Genomic DNA, 14,888 nt, shown 5'->3' on the forward strand with positions numbered 1-14,888 from the left:
CCTCTCTCTCTAAAATCAATAAAAAATATATGTATTTTAAAAAATACTACCATTTCTACACAAACTTGCCCAAAATGCTGAACACAGTACACTCCTCAACGAATTTTAAGAAGTCAACATAACTCAGATTAAAACAAGATTGTCACAGAAAAAGCAAACTACAGACCCTCAACATTTTTTTTAGCAAAACAAAGCCAACAATATATTTACATCAAATGGTCTCTTCCAGGAAAAACAAAAATAAAAGTAAAAAAGAAAGAAAAGGGAAATCAGTACAAGGGCTAGATTAATAGTAAACAAAAATCAATCAACATAATTTAATAACTAACAAACTAAAACAAAATCCTCTGAATAGATGAAAATTCTCAGCAAACTGGAATTAAAGCAAACTTAACCTAAGTTTACTCTAAACAATTATTTGACTTACAAACACTATTCCTCATCCCACTTCTCCTCTCAATACTTCAAATTCCACATGGAGTAGATTTAGTTTTCCATTAAAAAGAGCACATTTTCTAAGATCTTGCTTTTTGAACAATTAATGGACACTCAATACATAAACAGATGGTTACGCTGTTTAAATAAAATCACTTTCTGTAAAAGGAGCAGAAATATTACCTCTAGTTTAGATACATATAGTATAAGAACAAGCACATTTTAAACAAATTTTTTTTTTTTTTTTTGTACATGTCCTTAGCAGAAACCAAATCTGGGACTCTCTGGTCCACCAGCCAATACTCCAACCGCATAGCAACCAAGCACAATTTAAACTGCCACTCCTGATGTAGAAAGGTCAATGACAGTATAACTTATCTTTACTTTTCTACTATTACAACTAATTCTAGTTTTAGATTTCTTTGCAACATTTAAAAGAAAAATAAAATAAGTCTCTACTTGGTGAAATTTAATCAACTTCCATGCTTAAATCCAAATAATTATCACCGCTCTTGCTACTACCAAAAATAGTTTCCATTAACCTTCTGTTTTGGGATCTTTTGTTCACTTCTTTACCCATATGAGCCCTAAAGATGGTCACATAGTATATGTCAGAAACAAGCCAACAGTGACATACTGTACAGAAAACATCATCCAAAGTACTATTTGAAGTACATGCATGCTTTTCCTTTTTTATTCTCACCCGAGGATATTTTTCCATTGATTTTCAGATAGAGTGGGAGGGAGGAAGAGAGGAAGAGAAAGAAACATCCACGTGAGAGAGACACATCTATTGGTTGTCTCCCGCATAATGCCAACAAGGGGCTGGGATAGAAAATCACAACCAAAGTTTGTGCCCTTGACTAAACTGAACCTGTGACTCTTTGGTCTGATGTATGATTTTTTCAGTGAGAAAGTATTAATAAAATAAAAGCTGGTGTTTTTTGTTTTGTTTTGTTTTTTTAACCCCATCTACTTAGCCTTTAAAATTACTCCCTTCTGACAGCCCATTCAATTTTCAAGATTTAGACCCTTAGATGGCTATAAAAACATCACAAAATTGTTCCAAAGATTTTTACATAAAACTAAATTTAGAAGAATTACATTTTCTTCAATGCTTCTCTCCCTCCTACATCAATGGAAGAATGTTAAAAGATTTAAGGCCTGGCTAGTTTGGCTCAGTGTTTAGAGTGTCAGCCTGCATACCAGAGTTGCCAATTTGGTTCTGATCAGGAGGCAAGTACCTCAGTTGAGCTGTGATTCCCAGGCCCTGACTGGGGTCATGTGGGAAGCAACCAATCAATGTTGTCTCTTTCCCATGGATGTTTCTCTCTCTCTCACTCCCTCCCTCTCTGAGGTTAAATGGGAAAATATCCTAGGGTGAGGATTAAAAAAAAAAAAAAAAAAAATATTTAAAAATGTTTTAAATGTTCTCCAATTACATTATTTTGGTCTAAGTTCTACTTCAAATAAAGTTTATGATCTATAGAATCATATCTGACTTACTGATAAAGAACCAATGACATATATCCTGTGGAAACCAAACAACTTTCCACACAAAAAAGAATGAATTGTGGCTAAGATTACAGGTGTAACCAAAGGCCAAAGATCAAAAGATATGCTAGGCAGGTAATAACCAGTAACGCTAGTTTAGCTATATCAATAGTAGATATTGTTTACTAGTCAAAAACAAACATTTTTCAGACAAACATTTCTTCATGACAATAGTGAGTTTGTCCAACTCACTCTGTGCTTACTCTCAATTTTATAGCAAAGACTGATATAACTAGAGGAAAATTTATGGAGGAAGACCTTAACAGTATTAGAACAGACAGTAATACAATAAACAGAAAAAATAATAAAAGGCCAGGAAAACACAAGCAAAAAAGGTCAGGAAGAATCTTTTGAATGACACATTTATGAAGCTGTATCTCATTGGCATGAAACACCTAGAAAATAGACTCTCCAAGAGAGGCAGTGTAACTTCATGGTTTAGGGTACAAACTATGGACCAGATTACCTAGGTTTAAATTTAAGCTGTTACTTATTAGCTGTAAGACTTGGGCAAGTTTAACTTCTTTGTACCTCAGTTCCTTCAAAGGTAAAGTGGTGATAACAGTATCTAGCTCAGTGAGATTTTGTGACTAACTATAAATAACATTTAACAGTGTGAAGCACAAGATCTCAATAAGTACTAAATAGGTGTTTTGTTTTTTTGTTTTTTTTTCCCGGGCACAGGTAGTTTTCATATGAAATTTATGGAAGTGCTCTACTGACTGAAAATTTGTTTAAATTGTTTAAATGCATTTTTCTGGGACAATAAAACCATGTTTTTGTTCTTATATTTATGAACCACACATGCCCAATAGCCCAGATGTTAACATGTCTTTGCGCCTTATGGTATTAAAAACTGGCTAGTTAATGAGCAAGTCAGGTGTGAGTGGATTCAATATATGAGGGCTAAGAAAAAAAACATCATTAAATACAATTATAATTTAGTTCCCTTGGCAAATGGTTATAACATCAGTACCTTGGTCTTCTGCTAGCTCCTATTTTCTCCAGATGCAAATTAATATAATATGCCAATACTGACAATTATTAATAACAACAAGTAATTAAGAACAAAGACAAAAGTATTTGCAACTTGACAGTAGAAAACATTACTAGTACTAGAATCTACATTACAACCATATCAATTAAACAGTTAAGATACAACATAAAATAAGGCTCAGAAAGATGCTCATTGCTTTTCTAGAATTTTTTTTTGGTAAATTATATTCTTCAAAGGGAAAACTGCTGCGTTTCAGGAAAATCCAGTAAAAAATAAGGATAGCCCTGGCCTGTGTAGCTCTGTTGGTTGGGTGTCATCCTGTGCAACAGAAGATGGCCGGTTCAATTCCTGGTCAGGGCACGTGCAGGATTTGCGGGTTTAGCACCTGGTTGAATCAACCAATTGATATAAAAAAGAAATATAGTGAAGGTAAAGTAAAACTGTTCTGAGCTTCCTATGATCCAGTCTAGGAAAGAGAGAAGTTTGTCCATGTAAGTGAATTCTCATGTTCTAAAGGATAATTTAATTTAAGCCTATTCATTTTTGTCCTAGATTTTAGAGAAGGCAACCTAATATATGCAGTAAAAGGAAGCTGGTTTTCAGGATATTTTGTGTCAAGTTTATACAGATTCAAGAGACCTTTATGTCTGAAAAAACTCAAAGACAAATCATGAAAAAATAAGAAGAAAACTTTATTTTAAACAAGTTCAGTTGTATGTGTGCTATGAACAGAGGATGTTTGTAATATGGTTTATTTCAAACCTGAATTAATGTACAAATTTTATACTGTTTAGCAATGATTAATTTCTGCTAAAATGTGGGTTAAATCCATCAACATACCAATTTTAATATTTATTGTAGATCTTAGATTTATTCTAATAATATAAACTAAATTTTCTCACACACACAAAAAGGAACAAACTTATAGCTTCTAAAGTAATAATATGTAAATATATTCTCCAGTATTGGTTTGCTACATCCCTAGTTTGGTAAGAAAAACTTGACTTCACCCAAATGTATTTTTTAACTGATATCCTTCAGTCATCATCTACTGTTGGCTTCATGGTTATTCCTCTTCTTATCTGACCCCAACCAATTAAACTGCAATATGAAAATAAAAGAAACAATAAATTTTAAATCAATCTAATTAGTATTACCACAAAATGTTGATATAACTGATTTTACTGAGGTATTGTTTAAATTAAAACTTTTCCCCATAACACATTCCTCTATAAAGACAAGTTCATATTCTCTCCTTAAATGATAGAGATTTTGGCCAGAATGAATAACAAGAAAAGTAAACAAAAAGTTGTGGTCATACATGTGCTCCTCTTTAAAAAATATACCTACCCAATTTAGAATCAACAATTAAGAACACTTTAGGTCACCCATTTCAACAGATTATAAAGCTTCAAAGTGAAATACGTAAAGGACTAGAACATATAGACTAGAAAAAGCTTACCTGAATAGAAATAATAATGTCCATTCTATACAATGACCAGAGTAGACTGCTACCTTAGCTTCTATAATAAAACCCATCTAAATATGTGGGGGGAGGGGAACCCCCAAAACTGTGATTCTAAACTATATAACAGGAGAAGGAAAATTAGCAACAATGAGGTACTTGCAGGTTACTGGCCCTTATTTTCCCACAGATACATCAAGTAACATATTGACAAAAGTAGTTTGGTTGATCTGTAGCAACTAAACAAATGCCAATCAAGAAGAAGCCACACTCAAATGAGAAGGAAATTCTGTGGCATTTTGCATACCCAGTATAGCATAGCCAAGAGGAAGCCAACCAATTCTCAATTCCTCCCATGATATAGAGCAAAAAAGTAAAATTTATTTTCAAAATTCTGGCTCGTCTGTGAGCTGCTCTACAGATTAGTTTCAGTCTTGCCTGACTCAGAGTGCTGAGAGAGTCATGCCATAGTTGCATATTGGGATGCAGACTATTAAAAGTAGTGGTGCACTTCCATGATAAGGGAAAGCTTCAGAGGGACTGAAGACCACCAGACAAAATAGATTATGAACAGAGAAATACAGTACAACCGGTTCAAAAAATAAGCAAGGTGACACTTATGGAAATTAAGAGATTTAAAGCATCTGAGTATATCAAAATTGAAAGACAGACCATACAACTCCAGGGAAGACAGAACTGGATGGAGAAGACCGATAAACCTTCATTCTTTGATTAGTGAAGGTCTCTTCCTGCATACAGTCAGTCTACAAAGGCTGCAAAACATGGCTGTTTCATGGCTGAGTTGAAATATTCAATTCAAAGTAAAATATCATAAGGCATACAAAATTAAGGAGAAATATGTTCCATTCAAAATAACACATAAGTCTCCAAAAACTAAACTTAAAGAAAATACAAAGGCTTTGGACTCATTTCAGAAATACTTTACAGCAACTGCTTTAAACATACTCAAAGAGTTAAAGGAGAATACGGATACCTAAAGAAAATGAGAAAAGCAATATATAATCAAAATGAGAATTAAACATATAAGTTATAAAAAACTAAAGAGACATTCTGGAGCTAAAAATAGAGGTACATTTAAAAATCTTACAAGAATAAAAGGGCAGACTGAAACAATATTAGAAAATAACAGACCCTAAATACAGATCACTTGAGTCTTAGAAGCAAAAGAAAAGAGAATGAAGAAAGGTGAATATCAACTGAAAAACTTATAGACACCTCCTTTGAAGAAATAATGATACATTTCCCCAAAGTGAAGAAATGAGTAAGTTCAAGAAGCTCATAAAACTCCAACTAGATAACCCCCACAGAAAAACTCATTAAGTCATGGCTGGTGTTGCTCCATGGTTAGTGTTGGTCAGCACACCAAAAGGTTGTGGGTTTGATTCCCAGCCAGCCCCTGTTAAAGGCAACCAGTCCAATCGATGTCTTTCTAACATCCATGTCTCTCTCATTCTCTCTCTCCCTCCATTTTACTCTCTAAAAATCAATGGAAAAAATATCCCTCAGCAAGGGTTAACAAAAAAAATAACTATATCAAAACACATTCTGATCTGTCTAAAGTCAAAGACAAATAGAGACTTTGAAATAGTATGAAAAAATATCAGTATATACTAACAGTCTAAGTCATAAGTTTTGAAAAAAAACCCAGAAAAATGTATTTTCATCCAATATTTAAAAATTGCCAATAGTTCAACTGCTTAATATAAGGTAGCCAGGCACCGCCAGTGTGAGGTGGAAAGAAACCGAAGAGCCAAACAGCCGAATACGTAGAAATCAGGCTTTATGGGTACACTCTGGGCGGGTTCACAGACTCCGGGGGTCGAGTCCTAGAAGCCGCGCCCAATGCTGGGGTCTGTGATTTTTATATCTGCGCCTAAGGCAGCAGGAATTTGTTGTTAGGACTAGGTCCTGAGGGGCTACACATGAGAGTCCCTGGAATGTGAATCTATTATCCCAGGGCAAACAGTTCCTGGACTAGGACAGGAGAATGGGACAGGAATTGATCTATGAGTTCGGGGCAAACAGTTCCTGAAACAGGGTGGGAGTTTAGGTTGGGTATGCGAGGTAATGGCTGAACAGTTTGCCTGGTGCCAGTTCCCAGGCTATCGGACCGTTAGAAAACTAAATATACAAGGTAAAGGAGTTTCAATAAGATTCTCAATAATACCTTACAGGAAAAAGTACAGTGAACATTATATTCAAAGTGTTGAAAGAAATAATACCTGTCAATCAAGAACCCTATATCTAGAAAAAGTATTTTCAAAATTGGAGACAAAAAACCCCACAAAACAAAACGTTTTTGCTCAGTGCTTAACATCGTCAGCGCACTAACCAAAGGGTCACAGGTTTGATTCCGGTCATGGGAACATACCTGAATTGTAGGTATAATCCCCAGTCCGTCAAGCTTGTGCAAGAGGCAAGCATTCCATATGTCTTTCTCACATCTCTCTTCCCTTCTACTCTATCTAAAGAATTAATAAATAAATGAATAATAAATGAATAAATAAATAAATGAATAGATAAATAAATAAATAAACAAACATATCCTCAAATGAGAAATAAAAATAAGGATAATTAGAGAATCTACAAATACAAGCATATCTCATTTTACTATATTTCAGATGCTGTGTTTTTCACAATTTAAAGTTGTGTAGCAGTCCTGCACTGAGCAAGTATCTCAGCACTGCTCATTTATCTATGTCACATTTTGGTAATCCTGACATTATTTCACACTTCTTTATAATTATCATATATGTGTCTGGCCGGTGTGGCCCAGTGGATTGAGCATCGTCCCATGGATTGAGACATCCTGGTTAGATTCCTGTCAAGGCACATGGTTGGGTTTTGGGGAAGTGCAAGAGGTAGCCAATTAATGTTTCTCTCTCTTGCTCAAAAAAAAAAAAAAAAATCAATGTAATTATCATGTATGTTATGGTGATTTGTATGACCAGTTGTTTTAATGTTAATATTGTAACTGTTTTGGGCACCATAAACTGCACCAACATAAGACAATGAGCTTTTTGTATAAATGCTGTGTGTGTGTTTGACCAACCCACCCTTCCACACAGTCTCTCTCCCTCTTCTCAAATCTCTACATTACTTAAAAAACAACGATATTAAAATTAGGCCACTTACTAACTCTACATTGACTTTTAAGTGTTCAAGAAAAAAAGTGAATTGCTGCAGCAAATTTACTAATGCCTTATATTAAGAAATTGCCACAGCTCACCAACTTCAGCACCCACCATCCTGATCAGTCAGGAGTCATAACTTAGAGGCAGGACCCTCTACCCTCAAAAGACATTATAACTCACTTAAGCCTCACATGATCGTTACCAATGAATTATCTTTAAATAAGGCACACACATTATGTATTTAAGACACAATTCTACTGCACACTTAACAGTCTACAGTAGAGTATAAACACTGAGACACCAAAAATTCATGTGACTCACTTTACTCTGATATTTGCTTTATTGTAGTGGTCAGTATTGAACTGAACCCTCAGTAACTCCAAAGTATGTTTGCATAGGGGAATTAAACATAATTGTTAATAAACAAGAAGGCCAAAGAAAACCCCAGAAAAATTAGAAAACATCTTGAGAGAAATGAAAAAAGAAAAAAAAAAACTAAATGTACCAAAATGCATGGGTAGCTTGTGTGGAAAACAGTATATGTGTAATTCTGAATGAATTATAAACAGAATTATGTTATGACCCAAATCTGGGTATATAACCACCTCCAAAATTGAGAATAGCAATATGAGCTGATACAGATATTTGTACACCCGTATTCATAGCAGCATCAAGCACAATAGCCAAAAGTGGAAGAAATTAAGAGAACATAAAAATGGGGGATTCCAAAATGGCGGCAGAGTCAGTGGAAGCTCTACAGACCATCTCCCAGGACCAAACTGGAATTACAATAAAAATGAAAACAAATTGTCAAGAAAAAGCAACAGAAAAGCAGCTTGGGAGGACCAAATAACCAGGGACACTGAATCAACCCTGGGAAAATTGTGGAGTTGCGAGAGGTGGGCTGGGAGCACGGGGACATCAGTGGCCTTAGCTGTCAGCAATGCCACTGGGGTTAAACTCCCAAGCCCGCTCCACTGCGCAGAGGGCTGGGACAGAGTGATAAAATATCCACAGCCACTCACCATGGGCTCTTGCAGAGGGAGGGTGGACTGAACTGGAACTGTGTGGGGACACTCAGGATTTGGAGGGTGCTCCAACTATTGCTGAGTGTTGGCCAGGCAGGATGGTAGCCGTCTTACTCCTTCCCAAGGCTCTATGGAGAGGTGGAAGGTTCTCCCTTTAAGATTCAACCCAACTTAGTGGGCAATTGAAATGCAAATTGAACTGTAATAACAACCAGCATCAGTCTCACCTTTAAGAAATCCCTGTATCATGAAGGAGGGTGTTTATCATTCAACTGTGAACCCAAGGCTCTTCAAGTAACTGCGACTAACAGCCTCCAGGCAAAAAGCTAGAGGATAACTGAACCCTTCCTGGGCTTGCGTAAGACTTCACAGTGATGTTTAACGTGGACACACTCAGGCTCATCCAAAACCAGTAGAGGGAGCCATATACAGCAGAACACCAACACATACAGAAAAAACTTAGCAAACTCCAAAACCCATTGAGATAGCTAAAATAGTGGAAAAAAAGGAAAAAATCAAAATGAAAGAGCAAGAGACCTCCACCGAAGATGAAATAGATAAAATGCAGTTGAGCAAGTTAATGGAACTAGAATTCAGAGCCATGATCTTCAGGAAGCTCAACAGCATGAGTAAAGACATCAACATCATAAGTTAAGACAGAAATATTGACAATCAATCAACTGGAAATTAAATACCACCCAGAAGAAACAAAGAATAAGAGCAGAAATAAAGAACACATTAAAAGGACTAAAAAGTAGAGTAGAAGTAGCAGAGGACCGCATCAGTGAATTAGAAGACAGGGTAGAAAAAAACGACCAGAAAACCAAAAAGAAAAAACAATTAGAATATAGGAGGACAGCTTAAGAGAAGTGTAGGACAACTGAAAAACGTAATAATATCTGCATCACAGGAATCCATAGAAAAGAAGAAAATGAGCAAGGGTTAGAGAATATATTTGAAGAAATAGTGACAGAAAACTTCCCCAATTTGGTAGAGAAAGAAGGCATTCAAGTTCAAGAAGCACAGAGAGCCCCAACAAAGGAGAACCCAAACAGGCCCACACCAAGACACATAGTAATTAAAATGCCAAGAATTAAAGACAGAGAGAATCCTAAAGGTAGCAAGAGATAAGCTACAGGTTACCTACAAAGGAAACCCCATAAGACCATCAGCTGCCTTCTCACAAGAAACACTACAGGCCAGAAGGGAGTAGCATGAAGTAATCAAGGTCATGAAAAACAAGCATTTCAATCAACCCCATAAGACTATCAGCTGACTTCTCACAAGAAACATTACAGGACAGAAGAGAGTGGCCGGAAGTAATCAAGGTCATGAAAAACAAGCATTTGAATCCAAGACTACTCTACCCAGCAAGGCTGTCATTCAAAATAGAAGGTCAAATAAAGAGCTTCCCAGACAAAAAAAGGCTAAGGGAATGCATTAGCACCAAACCAGCACTGCAAGAAATGTTAAAAGGACTACTGTAATTAGAAGAAATAGGAAAAATATATATAACCACACTAAAGAAAAATGGCAATAAATAAGTATATATCAATAATTACCTTAAATATAAATGGATTGAATGCTCCAATAAATAGACATAGAGTAGCTGATTGGTTAAGAATGCATGACTCGTCTATATGTTGTTTACAAGAGACCCACTTCACAACAAAAGACTCACATAGGTTGAAAGTGAAGTGATAAAAAAAAATTTGCAAGCAAAGAGAAATGAAAAAAAGCTGGGGTAGCAATACTCATATCTGATAAAATAGATTTCAAAATGAAGGCCATAAGTAGACATGGTACTACATGGTACTGAAAGAATCTATGCAACAGGAAGGTATAACCTTGGTAAACAATATAGGAGCATCAATATATATTAAAAGTCTTTTGAAGGAATTCATAGGATAAATTGATAGCAATACAATCTAAGGGGAATTCAGTACCCCACTGACATCACTGGATAGATCTTCTAGACAAAAAATTAACAAGGAAACAGAGACTCTAAATAAAGAGCTAGATCAAATGGATTTAATAAATATCTATAATTACATCCCAAAACTGCAGAATTCACATTCTTCTCAAGTGCCCATGGGACATTCTTAAAGATAGACCACATGTTAGGACACAAACTAAGTCTCTACAAGTTCAAGATGATTGAAATCATATCAAGCATCTTGTCTGATCACAATGGCATGCAAGTAGAAATCAACAGCAACAAGAACATGAAGAGACATTCAAACACATGGAGGGTAAATAGCATGTTATTGAACAATGAATGGGTTATCGAGTAGATTATGAAAGAAATTTAAAAGTTCCTGGAAATCAATAAAAATGAACACACAACAACATCTATGGGATGCAGCGAACGCAATTCTGAGAGGAAATATCATAGAACTATAGGCCCACCTTAAGAAACAAAAATAGAAAAAAAATGGCGGCAGAGTGAATGGAGCTACACAGACCATCTCCCAGGACCAAACTGGATTCACAAGGAAAATAAAGGCAAATCGTCAGTAAGGGGCAACCGAAAGACACTATGGAGGACCACATAAACAGGGACACCGACTCAATCCTGGTAGGCTTGCAAGGACACGAGACGGGGCCGGGGGCCCACTGTCCGCAGAGGCCTGGGTGGAGACCGGGGGATTCAGTGGCGGGAATTGATGCTAAAGACTCCTCTGCGACCCTGCACAAGTCCTGCGAACTCTCCTGCCTCCCAAACCCTCGGCTGGTGCCACACGGACGTGCTGGGGCCAGGGAACTCGGAGGCAGCAGCAGAAGTTGCTGATAAAGCCTCCGCTGTGATCCCGCCCAGTCCTGCGAACCCTGCTGCCTGCTAAGCCCTCGGCCGGTGCCGCAGGGGCTGGCACGGACTGTCTCCGACTAGGGGACATGGCGGGACGCTGCTACCCAGGCTGACTCCTGTGAACTCTGCGTGCTAAGCCCTCGGCTGGTGCCGCAGAGGCTCGAGGGGACCAGGGGACTCTGCTGGAAGCTGCTGCCACCCCGGCAGTATCCCGATACAGCGGCTCAGTCCTGGGGATTCTGCTGAGTGCAAAACCCTCTGCTGGTGCCACAGCCGTGGCCGCCCTTGGCAGGAAGCAGCGCTCTCGGGTTAAAAGTCCCAGGTGGCTCCATGACGCAGAGTCTAGACAGAGGCTAAATTGGCAGCAGCCACTCACCTTGAGCTTCAGCAGAGGGAAGGCAGGACTGCAACTGTGTGGGGACACTCTGATTTTGGAGGGTGCTAAGAGATTTCCCTGAGTGCAGCCACACAGGACTGTGGTCATTTTACTCCTTCCCAGGGCCCTAGGGAGAGGCCAGGCGGAGGCCCCTCCCTCAGAGATTCAATCCCACCTGGTGGCCATTTAAATGCTAATTGAGGCCCATTAACAACCAACAGCAGACCCAACCTCTTACACTGAGCACCTGAGGGAGTTTACCAGGCAACTCAGAAACCAAGGGTCCTCAGGTAAACTCTACTAATAGCCTCCAGGCAAAAAAAAAAAAAAAAAAAAAAAAAGCTAGAGGATAACTACTATTCCCTGGGCCAGCAACACTAACCAGAAAAACTAAGACTTGAAGGTGGTGTTTAAAGTGGGTCCTCCCTGGCTCATCCAAACCCAGGGGAGGGAACCACAAACAGCAGAACACCAACACCCACAGGGAAAATTTGGCAGACTCCAAAGCCCACTGTGATAGCCAAAATGGTGAAAAACAGAAACAAAAGCGAAATGAAAGAACATGAGACCCCTACGGAAGATGAGATAAATGAGGTGCAGTTAAGCAAGTTAACAGAACTAGAATTTAGAGCCATGATGTTGAGGAAGCACAATAGCATGTGTAAGGATATGAGCACATGAGTAAAGACATAGAAATGTTGAAAATCAAGCAGTTACAAAAACAAACAGGAAGAAATGAAGAATGACATATCAGAAATGAACAACACATTGGAAAGTCTAAAAAAGCAGAATAGGGGAAGCTAAGGACCAGATCAGTGAATTAGAAGACAGGCTAGAAAATATCAACCAATCAAAACCAAAAGAAAAAAACGCTTAAAAACCAGGAAGACAGCTTAAGAGGACTGTGGGACAGCTGGATACAGAATAATATTTGCATCATAGGAGTCCCCGAAGAAGAAGAAAATGAGCAAGGGTTAGAGAATATATTCAAAGAAATAGTGACAGAAAACTTCCCTAATTTGGTGAAGGAAGGAGGCATTCAAGTTCAAGAAGCACAGAGAGCCCCAAGTAAGAACAACCCAAACAGGCCCACACCAAGACACATAGTAATCAAACTGCCACAAATTAAAGACAAAGAGAGAATCCTAAAGTAGCAAGAGATAAGCAACAGGTTATCTACAAAGTAAACCCCATAAGACTCTCACCTGACGTCTCACAAGAAACACTACAGGCAAGAAGGGAATGGCATGAAGTAATCAAGGTCATGAAAAACAAGAATCTGAATCCAAGACTACTCTACCCAGCAAGGCTATCATTCAAAATAGAAGGTCAAATAAAGAGCTTCCCAGACAAAAAAAGGCTAAGGGAATACACTAGCACCAAACCAGCACTGCAAGAAATGTTAAAAGGACTGCTGTAATTACCAGGAGAAATAGGAAGAAAAATAGAACCACACTAAACAAGTACATATCAATAATAACCTTAAATGTAAATGGACTGAATGCTCCCATAAAAAGACACAGAGTAGCTGATAGGATAAGTAAGCATGACTCACCTATATGTTGTTTACAAGAGACCCACAACACAACAAAAGACTCACAAAGATTGAAAGTGAATGGATGGAAAAAAATCTTTCAAGCAAACGAAAAAGAAAAAAAAGCTGGGGTAGCAATAATCATATCTGATAAAATAGATTTCAGAATGAAGTCCATAATTAGAGACAAAGAAGGCCACTACTTAATATTGAAAGGATCTATCCAACAAGAAGATATAACCTTGATTAACATATATGCACCTAATATAGGAGCACCAAAATATATTAAAAAACTTCTGGAGGACTTCAAAGGAGAAATCGATAGCAATACAATCATAGCAGGAGACTTCAACACCCGACTGACATCGCTGGAAAGATCCTCTAGACAAAAAATTAGCAAGGAAATAGAGACTCTAAATGACGCACTAGAACAAATGGATTTAATAGATATCTACAGAGAACTACACCCCAAAACTACAGAATTCACATTCTTCTCAAGTGTACATGCAACATTCTCAAAGGTAGACCACATGTTAGGGCACAAACTAAGTCTCTACAAGTTCAAGAAGATAGAAATTATATCAAGCATCTTCTCAGATTACAATGGCATGAAACTAGAAATCAATTGCAAGAAGAACATACAAAGACATTTGAACACATGGACGCTAAATAGTATGTTATTAAACAATGAATAGGTCACTGAGGAGATCGAGGAAGAAATCAAAAACTTCCTGGAAACCAATGAAAATGAACACACGACAACACAAAAACTATGGGATGCAGCGAAAGCAGTTCTGAGAGGGAAGTTCATAGCACTACAGGCCTACCTCAAAAAAAGAAGAAAAATCTCTAATAGACTATCTAACCTCACAACTTAAAGAACTAGAGTGCAAACAAAAAGAAAACCCCAGAGCAAGTAGAAGGAAGGAAATAGTAAGGATAAGAGCAGAAATAAATGACATAGAGACCAAAAAACAATTCAAAGGATCAATGAAACAAACAGCTGGTTATTCGAAAAGATAAACAAGATTGATGGACCCTTAGCTAGACTCATCAAGAAACAAAGAGAGAGAATCCAAATACACAGAATCAGAAATGAAGGAGGAGAGATAATAACTGAAACCACAGAAATACAAAAGATCGTTAACAACTACTATGAACAATTATATGGCAACAAATTCGACAATCTAAGCAAAATGGACAAATTTCTAGACACACTGTCTCCCAAAACTGGATCAGGAAGAGATAGAAAACTTGAACAGACAAATAACAACAGAAAAAATTGAAGATGTAATCATGACTCTCCCAGCAAACAAATGCCCAAGCCCGGATGGCTTCACGGGGGAGTTTTACCGAACATTCAAAGAAGAACTAATACCCATCTCCTCAAACTATTTCAAAAAATTCAAGAAGAAGGAAGACTTCCAAACTCGGTTTATGAAGCCAGCATAATTCTAATTCCACAACCATAAAAAGACACAACAAAGAAAGAACACTCCAGGCCAATATCCCTGATGAACACAGATGCCAAAATC

At 37.5% G+C, this 14,888-nt stretch overlaps 1 protein-coding gene across 2 annotated transcripts in view; it reads right to left on the minus strand.

The window, feature by feature from the left end:
* The window catches only part of LOC118643109 (eukaryotic translation initiation factor 2 subunit 3, X-linked-like), a 72,642-nt gene that overhangs the window by 10,613 nt on the left and 47,141 nt on the right, over positions 1-14,888 (minus strand). The window contains exon 12 of one of the 2 annotated variants that reach the window (XM_036281015.1): positions 3,972-4,087. The exons of the other annotated variant lie outside the window; for it this stretch is intronic. Within the exon in view, the coding sequence (XP_036136908.1) occupies positions 4,024-4,087 (64 nt within the window). The 3' untranslated portion in view covers positions 3,972-4,023. Of the gene's footprint in view, positions 1-3,971; positions 4,088-14,888 lie in introns of those variants that run through there. 2 annotated transcript variants of the gene reach the window in all.

Source organism: Molossus molossus, unplaced genomic scaffold (genome assembly GCF_014108415.1).
Source record: "Molossus molossus isolate mMolMol1 unplaced genomic scaffold, mMolMol1.p scaffold_m16_p_30, whole genome shotgun sequence".
Taxonomy (NCBI): Eukaryota; Metazoa; Chordata; class Mammalia; order Chiroptera; family Molossidae; genus Molossus; species Molossus molossus.